At 42.6% G+C, this 19,450-nt stretch overlaps 2 protein-coding genes across 2 annotated transcripts in view; one reads left to right on the top strand and one right to left on the bottom strand.

The window, feature by feature from the left end:
- The window catches only part of MACF1 (microtubule actin crosslinking factor 1), a 338,082-nt gene that overhangs the window by 214,396 nt on the left and 104,236 nt on the right, over window positions 1–19,450 (top strand). The window contains 9 exon segments of the mRNA XM_070468372.1: window positions 769–6,138; window positions 6,666–6,815; window positions 8,116–8,331; window positions 8,419–8,568; window positions 11,398–11,631; window positions 13,848–13,997; window positions 14,922–15,155; window positions 16,228–16,428; window positions 18,681–19,199. Of these exon segments, the coding sequence (XP_070324473.1) occupies window positions 769–6,138; window positions 6,666–6,815; window positions 8,116–8,331; window positions 8,419–8,568; window positions 11,398–11,631; window positions 13,848–13,997; window positions 14,922–15,155; window positions 16,228–16,428; window positions 18,681–19,199 (7,224 nt within the window).
- On the bottom strand, window positions 9,841–10,244 carry LOC110139272 (signal recognition particle 14 kDa protein-like). The gene has a single exon (XM_020896920.2). It carries the CDS (start codon window positions 10,237–10,239, stop codon window positions 9,907–9,909), a length of 333 nt encoding a protein of 110 aa, XP_020752579.2. The 5' UTR covers window positions 10,240–10,244; the 3' UTR covers window positions 9,841–9,906.

The following is a 19,450-nucleotide window of genomic DNA, read 5'->3' as shown; positions in this document are numbered from 1 at the left end:
ATATTAAGTGCCCAATAAATAGTAGCCATCATTGTGATTACTGTATTACCTGTTCTAGCCTGGATTAGAGGAAAATTTATTAGTGGTTTCAGAGTCAAGGGACCCTAGTCTGCTCCTTCCTTGACTTGCTGCTTCCAATTCCTAGAGCTAATTTAACTCAGAGCTGTTGCCATGGCAAATGCTCGCATTGGCCACCAAAAATGTGACCACCCTAGTTGCTCAGCACCTGCCTGAGTAACACACACGGGGCCATCTACTAGCTGCACAGCTGTTGTGTGGCTCTTGGGCTGCTTACGTCTCTCTTCTGACCCCGTGGACCGATCCCGCTGAACGCATCAGCAGGGAAGTGCTACTTCAAGAGTCTTCTGCATGGATTGCAACCCTGAGAAGTTGTTATGTGAGGGTGAATTCTCACTTTGGGGGAACTGGTATGTCTGTAAGAGCCTTTTTGGTGATTTAGTCTTAGAAGTAGCTGTCCCCTCACTTTCCTTGCTTGCTACTTTGTAGAGCATGTCCCTCAGATATGCTTAATGCTGCCATCCCTTGGGTGCTCTGTAGACTTCTGTCTATGTTAAACATTCTATAGATCAGAAAAAATGGTTTTTAGTATTAACACTGTCAAGTCTCAGGATGTTTCCTACAGTTTGGGGCTCATCCCAAGCTGGGTTTTTCTTGTGGTCGGAATTTGATCTACTATAGTTCTTTGAATGACTCCTTTCAGCAATTGTGCTTCTCTGATTCAGTGTTCTTGTTCCTTTTTTCTTGTAGGGCCGCAGAGCAGTGGCTGGGGTGATTGACCTAGGCACAGTGGAGATATTTCCCATCTTCAGAGCAATGCAAAAGGGCCTCATTGACCAAGACACAGGCCTGGTGCTTCTGGAATCCCAGGTTATCCTGTCTGGCCTCATTGCCCCTGAGACCTGTGAAAAGCTGTCTTTGGAGGAGGGCCTAGCCAGAAACCTCATTAATCCCCAGATGTACCAGCAGCTCCAAGAGCTACAGGATGCCCTGTCCTTAATCAGCAGGCTCACTGAAAACAAAGGCCCTCTTTCTGTGGCGGAAGCAATTGAAAAGAAAATAATCAGTGAGAAAGTTGGACTGAAAATCTTAGAAGCTCACCTGGCAACTGGAGGTTTCAGTCTCCCCAATGATGAGAACTGTATTAACCTAGAGGAGGCTTTTCACCAAGGCCTCATTTCTGCATGGCTTCACTCAGGGTTAGAGTCCCACTTGAGATCATCCAAGAACTTGATAGACCCAAACACAGCTGAGAAAATAGATTTACTGGATCTGATGCAGAGATGTATTGTCCACCAGGAATCAGGATTGAAATTGCTGCCTGTCAAGCAGTTGGCAGGGGGAATGGTGAGCTTGAAATCAGGCCGGAAAGTTAGCATTTTCCGTGCAGTTCAGGAAGGGCTGATAGATAGGCAGGTTACTGTCCGGCTGCTGGAAGCTCAGCTTTTTGCTGGAGGCATAGTAGATCCAAGAACAGGACACAGACTTACAGTGGGAGAGGCTGTGAGACATAATTTGATTGACCAAGATATGGCCTGTGCTCTCCTCATAAGGCAGCTTCAGACAGGAGGGATCATAGATACTGTCACTGGGCATAGGCTGACAGTGGATGAAGCAGTGAGCCATGATCTGGTAACTGCTAAGATTGCCCTTGTGATTCTGGAGTCCCTTTGGTCATTCATGGGGTTGCTATGGCCCGAGTCTGGAGAGATTCTCCCAATCACAGATGCCCTGGAACAAGGTATTGTGTCTACAGAACTAGCTCATAAAATCCTTAGTGACCGACAGCATATTAAAGCTGTATTTCTACCAGCAACGACAGAGGTTTGGTCCTGGGAAAAAGCAATTGAAAATGGTATGCTAGACAAAAGTCTTGCTAATAACTTGAAATCAGTTTGCATCCCCGATGTGATGCCCCACATGCAATTAGCAGACTCTTTAGAACGAGGCAAGTTGAACACAAATCCTGGAGAGGCAGGTGTGCTGCACCGCACAGGCCAAACCGAGGGTGCCGCAAGCCATAAGGAGAAGCTGCTGTTTCAGCTGATGACTCACAGCTACATTAACGCGAGGGATGGGCAGAGGCTGCTCCTGTTGGACAGTGAGCTGACGGAGGCACTGACAGCAAGAGGTGATCAAGCAGGTCCTCCAGAAGTGTTTGGAAGTGGGCATCAGAGGCTAGAAGCTGCTGGGAGATTACAAGAAGCAGTGAATGTGAAAATGACAGAAACTTTCTGCGATGAGCTGACTGTGAGGTCACGTGAGTTCCAGTTTTCTTCTCAAAACAAAGAAGATGCCGATCAGGCGAATTACACTGAAGCAAAAGGCAAAAAGATCATTGTAGAAACAGAATGCTCTTCTATAGAGAACCCCCAAATGGACCTGTTTGTAGGGCAACAAAAAGGGGGAAACCCAAATGTTGATACTTTGAAGGTCATAGATAAAGTCAAATCAGAGTTTAAAAGACAGTTGTTTGCTACCAAAAAGGAAGACCAATTAGAAGTGTCTACCAGAGAAAATGTCAATAGAGAATTTCTCCTTACAGTACCTCCTGAGAAAGCAGATGTGATTGTGGTGGAGGACAAAGACCTGCTTTCTGTTGAGTCACTAAAAGAAGAATGGCAGATTCTCAGAAAGACTTCCTTGGTGTGTCAGAAAGAGCAAGCAAACACACTTGAAACTGAATATACTCTAGGTGAAGCTGGAAGACCTCTCATAAAACCCCAAAGCAAAAAGTCACAATTCCAGGTTGAGAAAACTCTAGCTTTAGAATCAGTACTCAGGTCTGAAAAGGATAAGGATATTCATTCTCTGGACAAGAAGAAAGCATTAAGTAAGTCACCTTTGAGTAGGGATGACCATCAACAAAGTCCAGAAAGTCACAGCATGGCAGGTGGTAGCAGAATGATGACAGACAAGGAAGCTGATGGCAGTGAATCTTCCCTGCCATGCAGTACTGCTTCAGAATTGCTTGAAGAGGCTACCCTGAATACATTAGCTGCACAATTAGTAGAGGGTGGTATCCTTCATGAACAGACAGGCCAAAAGCTCTTGCTAAGTGAAGCAATAGCCCGAGGCCTTGTGCCCAGTCACACTGCTGTGAAACTTATGGGAAAGATGAACATGTTTCGGGGATTCTTTGACTCTCAGACCTGCGAGTCTTTGACAACTGAAGAAGTCATTGATGAAGGTCTGATGGATGAGAAGTTGTTGCACAATGTCCTCATGGCAGACAAAGCTATAAGTGGTGTCTTAGACCCTCGTACCCACACGCTGTGCTCTGTGAGGGAAGCAGTTGCCACTGGACTTCTCGACACACAAACAGCCACCAGAATTCTAGAGGGGCAGGTGGTGACTGGTGGAGTTGTTGACCTGAAACGAGGCAAAAAGGTTTCAGTAACTTTAGCCTCAAATCTTGGCTTGGTGGACAGTGCTGACCAGCCAGAGCTTATAAATCTGGAGAAAGCTTCCAAAGGCAGAGATGCTGAAAACACGGTTAGGGAGAGATTAATTAGCTTACAAATGGAAACAACTGGAATTATGGACCCTGACAGCAAAGCCCCTTTAACAGTCATGCAGTCCATTGACAGAGGACTTTTGGAGAGAGATGAGGCCATTCAGTTGTTGACAAAGCAGGTGGTAGACGGAGGTATCATTCACCATGTATCTGGAATGAGACTTTCTGTTGATAATGCTTTTAAACATGGCATCATTGATGAAGACTTAGCCAAGGAACTCAGAAAAGTTGAGACCTTAAGCCTCTGTCAGTTCTCTCATCCTGAAACAAAGAAAACTATTTCTCTCTCTGAAGCCATGAAATTAGATCTTGTAACCCCGGACTTGAAGAGAGAAATCCAAGAAATTCAGGCCTTCACTGGAAGCTTTGTAGATCTCATTTCTGGCCAGCAGTTGACCCTGGCAGAAGCTGAAAAGGAAGGACGATTAACTAATAAAGCAACACTGTCTTCAGAAATGATGAATGGGATTATAGATCCTGAGAGTTACAGAGTTGTTCCCTATTCAGAATTAGTAAAAAAGTGTAAAATTGATATTGAATCTGGACAGAGATATCTAGAAGTAATTCCCTTTTCAGACATTAAAGATGGAGCGAGTGACAAAGTACTTACATTGTCTCAAGCAATTAAGTTTGGAAAAGTAGACTTTGCAGCTACACTGAAGGTTCTAGAAGCCCAGGCAAATGCTGGGGGAATCATAGACCCTGCCACAGGAAAAAGATTGACATTGGCATCAGCTCTGGAACAGAAATTAGTAGATGAAAACGTGGTCAGAATTATTGCATCTCATCAGGTGTTGGATGGAGGAATTATTGACATATTCAATAATCAGAGAGTGACTTTAAAGGAAGCTATTGAGAAAAGACTCATCAGTCCTGAACTGGCAACTATAATCCAAGTAGATACATTTAAGTCCAGTGATCACCAGGTTCATGTTGAAAAGCAAGATGGAATTGAAGTATGTGAAATAAAGAAGCAGTTTCTAGGAAAGGAAATGTTAACTGCTCATAGTCAGCCCACTGAAATGAGTTGTGGTAAAGGAGATAGTGAGAAATTATTTCAAATTGAAAACCAATCTGCACAGAAAAGCATTAAAGTGAGAGTTTCTAATGGGGAGGAGGCAAAAAAGAGCAGGGAAATTTCCTTAAAGGGATTGGAATGCGATGACCAAAATAAGAGATCTTCTCCAGATGCTAAGGAATCTTTGAGTGTTATAATTCCTAGTGATGGTAAAGGTAAATCACTGGGCCAAGATTGGGAGACATATCTTCAATCAGAAATTTGTGATTTTAACTCCAAAGAGGTGGCTTATACAACCATGGAAAAAAATACAGATGAAGAGCAAGAAAACATAGTACAAACAGAAATTATTTCTCATATGAAACAGTCTATATCAAGTCTAGATTCTAAAGCAGTAAGGGAAAACCAAGGAGGAATTATTCCAGAAGTGCAAGAGTCAAATCATGAAACTTTAGAGAAATTGCTAAGTCAGCAGGTTATACAGAAACCGATGAAAACCATGGAGAAGGGTAAGAGAGGGAAGAAGATTGTAGAAGAAAGAGTCAAGACCCACAGACCAGCAGTTCTTTCAGAAGAAAAGCTGAATCAGGAAATTGCCGTTAGTGATGACCGTGACTCCAATATAGAGAATCAATGTATGGAGATAGCTGCACGTGAAAAAGGGAAAGAAACTGACAGGGATCTGGGCTTTTCTGTTGTTGGTGAAACTGAAGACTCTTCTTCCCAAATGACACCCAAAGGAATTTCTGTAAGAAATCAAGATGCTTTAACCTTCTTCAACTCTAATCTAGTCAGTGAATCTCAAGAAATTATTGTTGGGATCCAGAGTGAACTGCTGTCCTCTTTGACCCCAAGGCATGAAGGATTGCACGACCAGGAACCGGTGGGAGGAGTCCAAGTTGCAGACACAGCCCCAGTTTTCACAACAGACAAGTCTTTCCAAGGAACCACCCGACAGGAGACTGATTATCATCAAGATTCTTGTGTTGCCTTGAAGATTAGGCAAACCAAAGATTTGACTTTCTTACCTAATGAATATAAAGAAAAATCATACCAAGAAGTACGTTTTGACTCAACAAGCACTGTTAAATTGGAAGAAATTAGAGTAGGCTCCAAAGAAGTCAATTATCTGGAGTTCTCGGACAGAAAGGACCTTCATCCTCAGGACAACAAAAGTGATCGTGAACATGGCAGAATTCTTGAGTCTAAAATAGTGGCAACTCAGGAAATACCTGGAGAGGAATCTCTACAAATGTCAAACCTTATAGTTACAGGTGCAGAAGTAGGGTCCTTTGAAGGCAGAGTGACTCAGAGAGTTCCCAGAGTCTCGGTGTCCCTTCTCCCAGAGAAACTGTCCAGAGAGGTGTCTCAAAAAGAGAGTACAGGACAACAGGATGCCACCATTAGTCCTATTCCAGACACCAGTGAAGAGGAGATGGTGCTCCCAATATCGTGCCCCACAATGAAGATGGATGAGAAGACACCACAGGAGAAGCTTAGAGAGAGCCCTGGCAGCGAACAAACCCCCCTGATGACTGTACCAGGGGGAGCGAGTGTGAACCCGGAGCCCTTCAGAGCTACTAAAGTAAGTTACCCAGTGGTGTATTTGTGTGTGTGTGTGTCTACTTGTTATGGCTAATTTCATGCTAAAACTCTTGACTGGATACTGAGTTTTCATAGGTATGATTAATTGTATACATACATCTACTTAAGGACACTAGAGGATTCTCTAAAATATAGCTTAGTTTATTGTCATCTGTTTGTAACACAGTTTTTGGAAAATTAGGTAGTAGCCCTGAATGTCTTTCCGAAATTTGCAAGCGTAGCATTGAAGCTAAGTTAAAATACTGAGGCTATGGTACCTGAAGTCAGAAGAGGTTTTTGCTAAAATGATGCTTATAGATTGATAATTTTGAGCTTGTGCTCCCTGAGGAAATTAATGAATTGCTTTTTTGTCTGTTGATTTGAGACAGTTTAGATAAAATAACAATTTATTTCATTCCACGCAATGTGTAGTAAAAATTTCTGTTCTGTTCTATGACCCTGCCTGCTTTAAAGGCAGACTTAAAGGAGAATGTCAGATTTGAGTGAGTTTTCTTTTTGGCTCCACAGAATGTATTTACCCGGCAGCTCTGCCTAGAACATGATGAGAAGTTGGTATCCTATCTGTCTCTTTTACGGGACATTGAAATGAGGACCAAGCAGATTCAACCTCTAGAGCTCAACCTGGCAGAGCTACAGGATCTGCTGTGTCAGGCCAAGGTAGGTTCCCAGAGACTTCCTCCAGGCCCATCAGCTTGAGAAAAGTGAGAAGACACCACAAGAGAAGCTCCTGAAGGAAGAAAAACATGTTCAAAAGCACTGCTGTTTAATGGACAAAAAGTAGATTGGAAAAACTATAACTAGAGATCTACGAAGAACAGCATGGGGTCCTAGTCTCACAGAAACCAAAGCATGAGGGACTCAAGGGAGCATTAGCGACACGGGGCAGTATTAGATACTGGTCAGCAGTACTAGATACAGTAAGGGGACCGAGGGCGGTGAGAACTGAAAGCGGGGTCAGTGCCTGAGAGTCACCAGGCGCCTGATAAGAACAGCCACAGTCGAGTGGTGGGATATGAACTAGGTTGCAATGAGAATAAACAGGATGTTGGAAGGTGGAGACAGTTAACGTAGGTCATGCTTTCCAGAAGCTTGGTAGTGCAGACACGGAAAGAGAGGTCGGACACTAGCTAGAGGAAGTGCATTGGCAGAGGAAAGCTCTGAGTGGGCTTTTAGGCTGAGGAGAAAGAACCGATAGAACAGGAGAACTTGAAGTTAGGGAAGAGACTAAGTGATCACTGATGGACTGAGGTCCCTGAGGACGTGGAAAGGCGTGGACATAGACATGGAGGCTGAGAGCTGTCACAGGGTTGGAGTCACGAGGAGTGCAGATTGTAGAGGTTTACCAGTTCTCTCAGTGTCCAGAGCGTGGGCCTAGGCAGGATAGCCGAAGGGGAGGTGAGGACGATGCCCAGGGAACTACCAGGCTCTTCCACAGCTTGTTTCTGGTTTCTTTGCTGAGGAGCAGAATATTGAGGAATAGCCGGGTGGAAAAGCTGGCTTGGGATATTTTTATGTTCTTTGGTTCCACTTACTTGAACTTCGGAGTGGAAGAGTTGTCCTTTGGTTGACGTGTTGCATCACGTTATTTAAAGTTAATGACACTCTTGGAGAGGTAGCAAGTTGTAGGGCAAGAAACATTGCCCTGAGTCAGAAAACCTGATTGCACGTCTGGGCTCTTATTGCTTATCAGCTGGGTGACCTCAGGGAAAAACAAATTCACATTTTTAAGCACTGAGGCATCTGTCCTATAAATTCAGGATTATGATGTCTGCTCTGCCTCCTCAAGAATGGTTGATTGTGAGAACAACAGAAAAACGAATGAATGTCTATAAAAACATTTTATAAGCCCTAAAGCCTGTGTAAGCATGAGGTGACAGAATAATGTGTTTACAGCTGATTCTAAGACAGCAAGATTTCTAGTCTCGATTTTGATGGTAACTCCAGTTTATGCCCTCAGGTATTAGACAAGGAGCTAAAGGATCTGTCCACGGTGGTGAGTCAGGAATTGGAGTGTGTGGATCAGATTATCATCAGCCAGCCTCAGGAAGTCCCAGCTCAACTGCTGAAGGCGCTAGAAAAAGACGCCAAGAATCTTCAAAAGTCCCTCAGCTCTGTGAGTGACACCTGGGGTTCCAGACTGCTCCACCTCCAGAGTGCCTTGGAAGTACAGAAGGTAGCTTCTTGTTTTTATTTACAAAGGCTCACAGAATCTGGGCAGGCTTGGAGAGTTTTATCATCTAACTTGCCATTTATTTCTTAGACTAGAGTGTTAAATCAGTATGAACAGCTAGAAGGCAGACTTCAAGATCTGAGAACCTGGGTTGACAATACCCATGTTATTCTGAACAAAAAGGAATATGACAGTGAAACAGATGCTGACAGCCTGAATCACTGCCTCCAACGGTGTGAGGTGAGTGCACCACCAGCTCTCAAGCATGTTTTATTTGCCCTTTTGTGTTGTATTAATTTTATGTCTCTGCTAGGCAGACCAGTATCTGTACTTGCCTTTACTTAGAAACTTTGACTTTCCATTTGAGAAATAAAGTCTTTGCAAACTTTTCCTGTACCGGGCCAGACAGTAAATATTTTAGGTCTTGCATGTGGCCTGTTTCTGTGGCAATTGTTCATCTCTGCTGTAGAAACATGAAAGCAGCCATACACAGCATATAAACAAATTGTTGTAGACATGTTGCAGTAAAACTTTATTTACAAGATCAGATGACAGGCAGGTCTGGCTTGGGGAATGTAGATGACCAACCCCTCATCTTGAGAGATGGTTTTCTTCTTGTTAAACTCCAAGTTAATTGATTCTTTTTTGTAAGTCAGTGAGAATTAAGATTCTAAGATACATTTAAGCCTAGGATTCTCCTGCCCTCAGCACTGTTGTTTCTTTTGAATTATACTTAAGATAATATCAGGTAATGCTCACATTGGTTTATCCACCCTCTGCTATAGCTATTCCTCTCAAATTCTTTCTGAAGTCAAAGCAGAACTAGAGATGTTCCCTCCTATTCCATCCTCTTCCTTTTCCCCAGTCTTAAGAGGTACAGACCTAAATGTTGTCTGTGGTCAGATTTCCCTTGTATGCATCCTTGCCCTTCTTTATCTTGGAAGAGTTGACCTGCCTTCTTTTTTTTTTTTTTTTTTCATCATTAACTTGGAATCTTTATTCTTGATGATTCTCTAATAAGTTTATCCTTAGTCTGGTTAAGCAAACTCTTATTTGGCTATGAAACTCATTCAAATTTGCTAAAGGCACTAAGATGATAAAATTATACAGCCAGCTGGGAAACCCATGAAATAACACAACTTTTAATAAAATTGTCAGGTTTCAGTTCCAGTAAACCACAAGACAGGGCCTCAAGCCTATTCATATCACATCATTCCAGAACGAGGAGCTGTGGCCAGAACCTTTTTATGGGGCAGGAAAAAGAGTCAAAGTTGGTCAGTGCTGATAAATACAGGTTAAATAATACACTGCTCTTTACAGATGGCTAGAGAGTCTGTAAACTATTACCCAGGAATATACAGCCGTCCAACACAAACCACTTAGCCAGATCTAAGATAAACTGGCTTCTTGTAACTACCCTGTAAACACTGCAGCCCTTCATCCAAAAATGACCCTAATCTCACATGAAAACAGTCATTATAAGGGAATCAGAAACTCAGCTTTGTGGCCAAAAATAAAAACCAGAGGAAAAATAGCAATTCAGTGGTCAGTTGGTGAAAGCGGGAACGCTGGTGCCCTTCACTGTGCTGCTTTGCTCTTCTTCCTCTTGCTCTTTTTGTCCCTCTTCTTCAGCCCATCCATGTTAGCTCGCAACAGGTTTGAATAAGCCATCTGAAGCTTATTCACCTCTTTGGAGCTCACCACAGTGCTGATCTTCTTTTTCCCGTCAGTAGCTCTTAACAGACATTTGTTGTCTGAGGGTTCAAAGCCCTCCACAGAACCCTTCCTTGGGATGGGTTTAGTTTGGCCATCATACTTCTTCAGGGTGATGAACACGCTGCCCGACAACCAGCACTTCTGGAAGAGCCTAGTCAGCTCCGTCAGGAACTGTTCACTATCCAGCAGCACCATCCCGGCGCTGCCGGCTCTGCTCGGTCAGCACTGACCTGCCTTCTTTAATGCCTTCATACCCTTTAATCCAAATATACTGATGGAGGAATGAGTAGCAGACTCTGTTCACTGACAGAGTTTTGAAAGAAGCAAGGGTGAGAAAAATTCCTATGACATAGTATGAAATATAAAAACAGAGCACCTCCTATATTTGTGTCCTTGCCTAGTTATAAATTATATGAATTCCGTTATGGGAAGAGAGCCACAGTCTAAGCCTCATTTTCCCAGTGAGTTTCCCAAATCCATGTGTTCACAGACAAAGGAAGTATAGTCATATGATAAATATGCAAGTAGTCCTCCTATAAGCCCACTTTGCAGGATTGCTGACTGCTCCCAATTTCAAAGTGATAGACATGCAGGTATTCTACTTGTTTTTATGGTTTTTTAATTGCATCCAGTATAACGTGGGTAATGATTACTAAAAGTTTGTGGGAATATTGCATGCTTTTTAATTGTCTAAAAGCAGATAAATTCTAGTGTTTAGGCAGTTTTTTACTACTTTATCTGACTGTAATCCTTTACAGTTTTAAAATGTATAACATGTTTGACATTTTTGTACAGTTTTAAATGTATAACATGTATAACTATTTAAAAGTCAAATTTTAGTGAACCACTAAGAAATTGAATATTTTCTCATTTCTGGCTTACCAGTATCTCAGGGCTAGACAAATACAAATGGTTATTTGAACCTAATAAAATACAATTAGATCTATCTCAGACCAAAAATTCATGCTCTACTTTCCAAAGTATAGCATTTTTTCACAGATATTTGGGATTATCAGTGCTATAATATAAATAGCACTGCTATTTATTATTTTCTATTAATATAAATAATGGAAAGTATAGTGCATTTAGAAATTGGTGGTTGATTTAATTTACTGTTCGTTTAATTACAGTTAAAGGAAACCTAGCTATAATATGTGAGGACTCTGGAGAGGCCAGAAGTGAGAGAAACTTCCATTATGGGTTGGCCCTAGAAGTAATCAGTGTCACTTTTAAAAATACAGGAAATTCACCTCTGTTTGATTATGTTGACTCTTTGATTAGAACCAACAGTTTCTGCTTTTATGGAGAATTAGAAGCTTCTTTTCCCTTTTCTTCCTTCCCCATCTCGCTCAGGACCTGAAACAGCCCGTGGCCGGGAGGAAACCTCAGCTGGACGCACTTGCCTTTGATGTTCAGTTCTTCATCTCTGAGCATGCCCAGGACTTGTCTCCTCAGCAGAACCGGCAGATGCTGAGGCTGCTGAATGAACTGCAGAGGTCCTTCCAGGACCTTGTAGAAGAGACTACAGCTCAGGGGGATGCCTTGCGGAACCGTCTTCAACAAATGGAGCAGGCTGCCCAGGTCAAGGTCAGACTGAACCAGCGGCTGGGCTCAGTTGGTCCCTGGGATTGTCCTCTGTCTTTGGGTTTTCTGGCCAGACACCATCTGTCATGGTTCCAGGAGCCTGCGTTTACCAGTTTTGATTGGTCCAGGCCAGTTTGGTTCTGGTCCACGAGACAGCTGTTTTGACTGTCTTTCTTGCCGTGTTTTTGGGTTTATGTTTGCGTGTGAGAGAATATATGTGTTTACGTGTGTATGCATGTGCAAGCTGTTTTTTTCTTAGTTAAACTCTACTGTAACTGTATCTCATTCTCTGACTTTCAAATGAAAATTTTATCTGCAGCCCTTATTTCCACCACTCTCCCTCAGTATTCTTTTGAGGACTGTTGGGAGCAGTTAGATACTCTGAGCCCTTGAGAAGAATGGTCCTGAAGTTAGTTTGATTCTAGGGCTTTTCAGATGATTAACAGTAAGACTCCTTGACCACCTTCAGACAGTTGACAAACAGATTTTTATCAGAATCATATTAATTCTTTAGCACCTTTGAAAACTATTATTTTCTAGCACCTTTCTGTGGTATCTAGTGCTTATTCAGTTGTGGAAAACCCTGTGTAGAAGCACTGTTGATAAACTTTGCAGGAAGCAGGAGACTAATCATCTTACCACCTTCTATCACAACCCTCTTGTAGAGCTCAACATAATTGCATGGTAACATCGTAACCTTAGAATACCAAGAATGATGCTTATGCCATTATTCTGTATGAATAATAAATTGAAATTCAGCAAGATAGTATTAGAATTGTTATCACCAGTAAAACAATCTCAGTGTCTCTTTTATTAAATATTGTGCATAGTAGAATTGAGCTTTTGAGGCAGGCTTACAGGATATTTAGTGAAGTCTGTATGTCCCTTGTTACTGCTTAGTTGTTGCAACTGGATTAAAATTGAAGTAAGATATTAATGAAATATGGTAGGTTACCTTCTAAATCTGGAAATTAGCAGTGTCCTTACTTGGATTTTATACAGCTTGGTATAGCTTATGTATAATTAATGTAATAGCATTGGTCTGGGCCACCTTAAGATACAGCCCACATCCAGGGTAGGCCCCTGAGTTGCAGAAGATGGTCCAGTTGCATGTGAACATTCTCTTCAAGCGTGTAATTAATTCCACGACATTTATTAACCTTGTTATTGTCAGAAATGCTCTGCTTCTCTCTATATTTGCCCTGAATGCATGTGTTTGTCTGTGTGTTAACTTGTTTGCTTTGCTTTTTTCAGATTCAGTCTGCACCCATCCTAACCCATGAGGATCCTGTTTTGCAGCTGAAGAGCTCTTAGGAGTTCTCTGCCAGAGCCTTTCTGTTTGTCCTAAAGCGGGGGAGAGAGGGCCAATTTGGGCACCTGTTTGTAAGTGCAGGTGACTCAAAATGCCATCAGAAGGTAGAAACTGGTGGAAAAATGGTTTTAGAAGGATGATCAGGAGAACACATCATGCTCAATTGCTCAATCAGGTGCTTCAGTGTCATGTGACTGAGAGGTCTGGAAAAGGATCAGGCACAGAAGCAAATCCCTCCTCCCCTCGGCCATCTTTTCTCTTGGCTGTTGGTGTAGACACCTGAAGGACCGAGCCCATTGCTATTCTTGGGCACTTCCCTTCTTCTCAAAATAGCCAAGCCCCTCACGCCTGGCAAGTAATCATTCCATTTAATGGGTGTCTGCATTTGTGAGACATTTGATTTATATAAAGTCAGATTAATTATTAAGAAGCTCAATTAGCTTATAAATTATCCAGTTTCTTGATTTTTCCTCCTACTCCAGTCCTTCTAATTTTCCATATTATGACTTCATATGTAGTATATCATCCAGTTCCTGTAGAAGTGATCAGAACCTGTCATTTATTTTCATCCCCAGTATCATCTATGGATTTTAAGCATCTAGGCTCTCTCTTCTCCATTTCCATGGATAAGAAGCAGTCTGGCAAAGGAGCTTCCAAACCAAAACCTCAGAGCATTCTCACCTGAAATCACTCCTAATTGTAATTCAGACCATAGATCCAGACCAATAGACTGTCCAAATGAGGGGAACTTTCTGAATATGATTTCTGTGCCTTTTCCTGCTCTAGTCTCCCACCAACTTTTCCATCCTTGTGATATAACCTTCCTATTTTACATTTCAGGGAGTTATCTTATATTTATAAAATGAGAATCATTAATTATCTCTTGGCCCCTTTGCATTTTAATTAGACCCTGCAGAAACAACAAAATACCTGTCACCAGAAACTGGAGGATCTTTGCAGCTGGGTGGGACAGGCAGAAAGAGCATTGGCTGGCCATCAAGGTAGAGCCACCCAGCAGGATCTCTCTGCTCTGCAGAAGAACCAAAGCGACCTGAAGGTCAGTAAGAGTTAACTCACTTTTTTCATTCCATCAGTAAGTACTTAGAAAGGCTTGCTGTGTGCCAGGCCCAGCGCTTAGTGCCAGCGACATAATGGTTAAGTATCCCTGCTCTCATGAAGCTTACAGTGTCATGGAAGAGACAGACTTTACACAGATAATCACAGAAGTGAGCATATATTGTATTCACTATTATACCTATAAAGGAAACATTACATAAGAAGATATAACAGACCCGATCTTGACTTATATATCAGAAGATTCCTTTAAAGAAGTGTCATTTAAACTGAGATGAAGGATATGTAGGGGCTGATACATGAAGGGGTGGGAGGAGGAAGAAGACATGCCAGGCAGAGGCCTGTCCATCAGTCTGGAGGTGGAAATGCGATCAAGCACAGTACTAAAGAATTGGAAAAAAGCTAGTTTGACTGTACTGCAAAGAACAAAAGGAAGATTAGTGAACAATAAAGCTGGGGAGGAGGCAGGACCCAGATCATGCTGGGTTTTGTAGGCTACATGAGGGTTCAGGAGTGATAACCAAGAGAGTTACGAAGAACCAGCCAGGTCTCAACACTGTTATAGTCCCATTGTCAACTCTGCTTTACAGAAGAAATGATCTCTTTGAGGATAAGTCATTGCAAAATAAAAATCGTATTTGTGGGCATTTTCCTTTTATATCTTCACTAAATATCTTCTTAGAAATTTAAATTTTTCTTAGAAAATTAAATATTTTTAGAAGCTTCTCAATTAAAAAGCATTTAAAATTTTATTATCTACATTGGTTTAAGCATAAAACTTAGCAAATTATAGTCAGGGAAATATGTCCATTGCAGATAATGTCCTAGTCATTCCATCTTTGTACTGTTGAGAGGTCTTAGAAGAACTAAAGTTGAAGCCTCTGCTATCCTATTTTCACGTGTTAAGGATTTACAGGACGACATTCAGAATCATGCCACCTCATTTGCCAGTGTTGTCAAAGACACTGAAGGGTTCCTGGAAGAGAACCAGACTAAACTGAGCCCCGATGAGTTGACAGCTCTCCGGGAGAAACTCCATCAGGCTAAGGAGCAGTATGAAGCTCTCCAGGAAAGGACAAAGCTGGCCCAGAAGGAGCTGGAGGAAGTGGTGACCTCAGCCTTACAGCAGGAGACTGAAAAGGTAACCAGACTGCTATGATGCTTGGTATTTTTTCAAAAAAGAAAATTTTGGTACCTACACAAATAAAAGCGGATGACCTTCCAGAGAGCGTAGAATTGAGGAAAAGGGCTCATTCAGAAGCTGATCTGTGAGTTGATATTTATTTTTACAAGAAACATTCTGAAGGACTTTTAAGTCAGGAATAATTGGAAAGTTCATATTCCAAATCACCATCAGCATCATCATCATCTTTGGGGAAAAAGCATAGGGCATATTTTTAACATGAATCTAGACTGGTGATCCAAGGATGCTAATGAAGACACCTGGGCAGTCTTAATGGGCCTCAAGCTCTCCTCAGGCTGCCATTACAGTTTCAGTGGGAAATCATGGCACTGGGATTAACTTAAGGTGAAGTCTTGTGGTCTTCTGCACCCCACCTAGCACTGGCTAGTTGAATTAGAGTTCTTTGTCTGGTTGTGAACTTGTACACTAATGAGGGCGGTAGAGAATGTGGGAAAGAGAAGTACGTTACCTGAAGATGAATTCTGAAATACATGTACGTATCACTTAGCATAACCTGTTTTATTTATAAAATACTTGAAGATTCAGAAAATAGAATTTGAGAGGCAAGTTTCAGAATTCAGTGCTCTCTTGGCAGAGGAAAGGATAGGAGTGATCTGTGATTTCTTTAAGGAAGAGCAGCCAGGTAATTGAATGTAATTGTGCTATTTCTTATCTTACTAAGTTAGTGTGTAACTTCTGCATACCTAGCAAGGATTCTGTAAAACCTGGAGGGTTGCCAGAACAAAATCACCACTTAATAGAGCCTTTTCAAATCCTGGGATTCAAATCCCCTGTTAGAAGTGATGAGATATAGATCAAATTTAAGGATTTTAAATAATTATTTTTCAACGGATTTAGAACATGCTTGTTTTTCTTTGTGAACGCAAAGACTTGTTTATACCCAGCCTTAGAGTTTCTCTCTCTCTCTTTTTTTTTTTTGACCTGAGCATCTTTCCCTTTACTTAACCTTTGGTTATATGGTAGCTGAGTATTTAAGGCCTTCTCACCAGACTCCCTCTGTGGCTTTCAGAGTAAAGCAGCAAAGGAACTGGCAGAGAACAGGAGGAAGATCGATGCCCTCTTGGACTGGGTGACCTCCGTGGGATCATCGGAAGGGCAGATGGAGCAGCTCTCAGGCAACCTGCAGAAAGGAGCCTTGGATACCACCGATGGTCACACTGGGCTGAATGAAGCCCCAGAGAAGCTGGACAGGCAGTGTGAGAAGTTGAAGGTGAGCATGTTAGCTTGTTCTCACAATGCTGGGTGAATCTCTCCTGCCCTGGGCAAGTCACCATAACCTCCTGCCCTAAATCCAGTGAGAACTTCTCAGTTCATATCTCTGATTTCTCAGCAGCCTTAACACCCTTGACCACTCCCCTGGAAGTAGTTTCCCCCTTGTTTCCATAGCACTGTCTTCCCTGATAATTCTCCTTCCTTTCCTCTGGCCAGCTTCTGAAACACACTGATGTACTTCCAAGTTGTAGCCGAGGTCTCATCATTTAGGATATACTTTCCTTAGGTAATCTCATCCATCCATAACACTTCACTTCCTGTTTGTACTAGTGATCTCCATGTATTTATTTGTCTTCAGCCTGAATGCCTGTCCTGAGTGTATAAATCCTTCTTTCTGTTTGCAGCTTGGAACCACAAGCACCTCAACCTGAGAAATGGACCTCCTGTTTTCTAAAGTACCTCTCCCCCAACGAACATGTTCTCCTTCCTAAATTTCCACTCACTTGCCTGGACTAAAACATCACCCTAGATTCCTTTCCCTCCCTCCCTCTCCCACTTTGAATCAGTCGTCAAATCCCATGCTTCTTACATCTCTCAAAGACATCACACTTTTTATTTCCATCGAGGTATTATTGCAGTTCAGACTACCATCAGCTTTCTCGTGTGTTACAGTAGCTTCTATTGGTTTCCTTGCCTCTTGACTTTTACCCTCAAGTCCATTCCCACACTACTAAGTGAGCTTTCTTAAATGCTGTCTTTCTGCTTAACTCCTTTAATGGCTCCCTGATGCTCTTAAGAAATCATTTCTTACTTTTCTCTACTCATTTATTCATTCAGCAATTATCGAGAACCCACTGTATGACAGGCATTGGAGATAAGCCAGTAAACCAACCAGATCCATCATCTCCAAGATATTAACTGGCATATGCAGGCATATTTAGTGCATGATAAGAAGACTATTATATATATTTAGGGAACTTAGAAAACACATGGGTCACATATATTAGTAGTGACACCTTTTTAGCAAATAAAATTGGCTTAGCTGGAATGCTTCTGTTGAACAGCCTGTGTGGGCCATTGCTTTATTTTGTATTCATAGAATTTCTGCCTCTTGCAAGCTACTTCCTGCACTTGTCAGATCCATTGTAGTGTGTACCCTAAAGCCATGGCAGTCTTAGCACAGAGCAGAAATGGTCCTGCTGTCACAGGGGCTCCCTGATACTGGTTGTTGGCAGCTCCATCCTAGCTAGGAAGGGAGCCGCCTTACCTTGGGTGGATAAGCATGGGGACATCTTGTGGTGCTGATGTCTTTCTTTCAGCACCTCCCAAGTGCTGCCCCCCTCCTTCTCTTTCAGCCAGATATATTTGTCACCCCAACTTCCCTGAGATGGCATCGGAAGCTGAAGCTATCATGTTGCCATTGTCTTTCTCTAGGGAGTTGCATTCACAGTGCGGATAGTCAAAAACACTTCCTAAGCACCCACTGTCTTCTGTTAGCCTCAGGAAGAACATTTTTAGGGACAAAACAAAGCAACCACGACTGTCCTCAAAGAACTTATGTTCCATTTTTTAAGTAGAAAAAAGGTCCACGTGTCCGCACGTAAACATAGCACACACAAAGTACAGACTACCTGTACTATGCAGAAATACAGTTTATTCTTACTAATATACAAATGTTTATCTGAAAAACTAGTTTCCCAAGATATTTTCTAGTAGGAACACTCTTCAAGGATGTATGAATGACGTATTTCACAGCTTAGCATTTGCAGATAACCTGTTTTATGCTGTCCCATGTATGGCTTGTGAAGATTACTCACTCCTTCCATCAGGGTGGGTAGTTTTAGTTGGCCATTTGTACCTTCTCTTTGACCTGCGGTCGTTTAGTGAAGAGACTCCAGTTCTAGTCACAGTTTGTCCCATAACTATCTACATAGCCTCTATTAAGACATTCAACACCTTTTTGGCATTCACTCATCCCCTCTTTGATATGGGAATTATATAGTCCACCTGCACTGCAGATGGTGGCGCAAGTCGGATGAAATAATACGTGACAGCTGTCAGACCCTAGGTAAATCAGTTCACTGGGATTAGCATATGGCATAATACCTAGCAATTCAGAGAGATTGGTAATATCTGAGCAGCTGGAAAAGTGGCCTGTTGCGATCTCTCCCTACTTCCGGCTGTAGACATAACCAAGTCATTTTGGTATCCCTACTGATAGTCCTTTGTTTGGGGGGATTTTTTTGCCAGGCTCGTCACCAGGAATTGCTGTCTCAGCAGCAGAATTTCATCCTGGCCACGCAGTCAGCCCAGGCCTTCCTGGACCAGCACGGCCACAGCCTCACACCCAAGGAACAACAGCTGCTGCAAGAGAAGCTCGGAGAGCTGAAGGAGCAGTATGCGACTTCCCTGGCCCAGTCGGAGGCAGAACTGAAGCAGGTGCAAACACTGCGGGATGAGCTGCAAAAGTTTCTGCAGGACCATCGAGAGTTTGAGAGCTGGCTGGAACGGTCTGAGAAAGAGCTGGAGAGCATGCATCAGGGAGGCAGCAGCCCCGAGGCCCTTCCTGCCCTCCTGAAGCGGCAAGGGAGCTTCTCGGAGGATGTCATTTCCCACAAAGGAGACTTGAGATTTGTGACTATCTCAGGACAGAAGGTCTTGGACACAGAAAACTGCCTTGAGGATGGCAGAGAACCATCAGCAACTGGAACCTTAGTGAAGGACAAGCTGAAAGATGCAACAGAAAGATACAGTGCTCTCCATTCAAAGGTATGGGAGTGGTGTCTGGCAGCCCTCACACAACCGTGGATGGTTTCTGGGGCTTACAGTAAGAACTTCAGGACACAGTGAGCAAGTGGATTTGTAGAATGTCTTTATGAGCCTCCAGGGGAAAAAAAAATGCAGAGGCCCAGGGGCTTATGCTCAACCTGAGCCCTATCTTGGGGTATGTCTCACTCCAGTGGTGAAGGTGGGAGTGATCGCCTCCCTATATCTTGACCAGCAGGTGTGAACACCAAGAG

This window comes from Odocoileus virginianus, chromosome 5, assembly GCF_023699985.2.
Source record: "Odocoileus virginianus isolate 20LAN1187 ecotype Illinois chromosome 5, Ovbor_1.2, whole genome shotgun sequence".
Lineage (NCBI taxonomy): Eukaryota > Metazoa > Chordata > Mammalia > Artiodactyla > Cervidae > Odocoileus > Odocoileus virginianus.
Note: the sequence above shows the minus strand (reverse complement) of the source record. Positions and strands in the feature narration are given on the sequence as shown.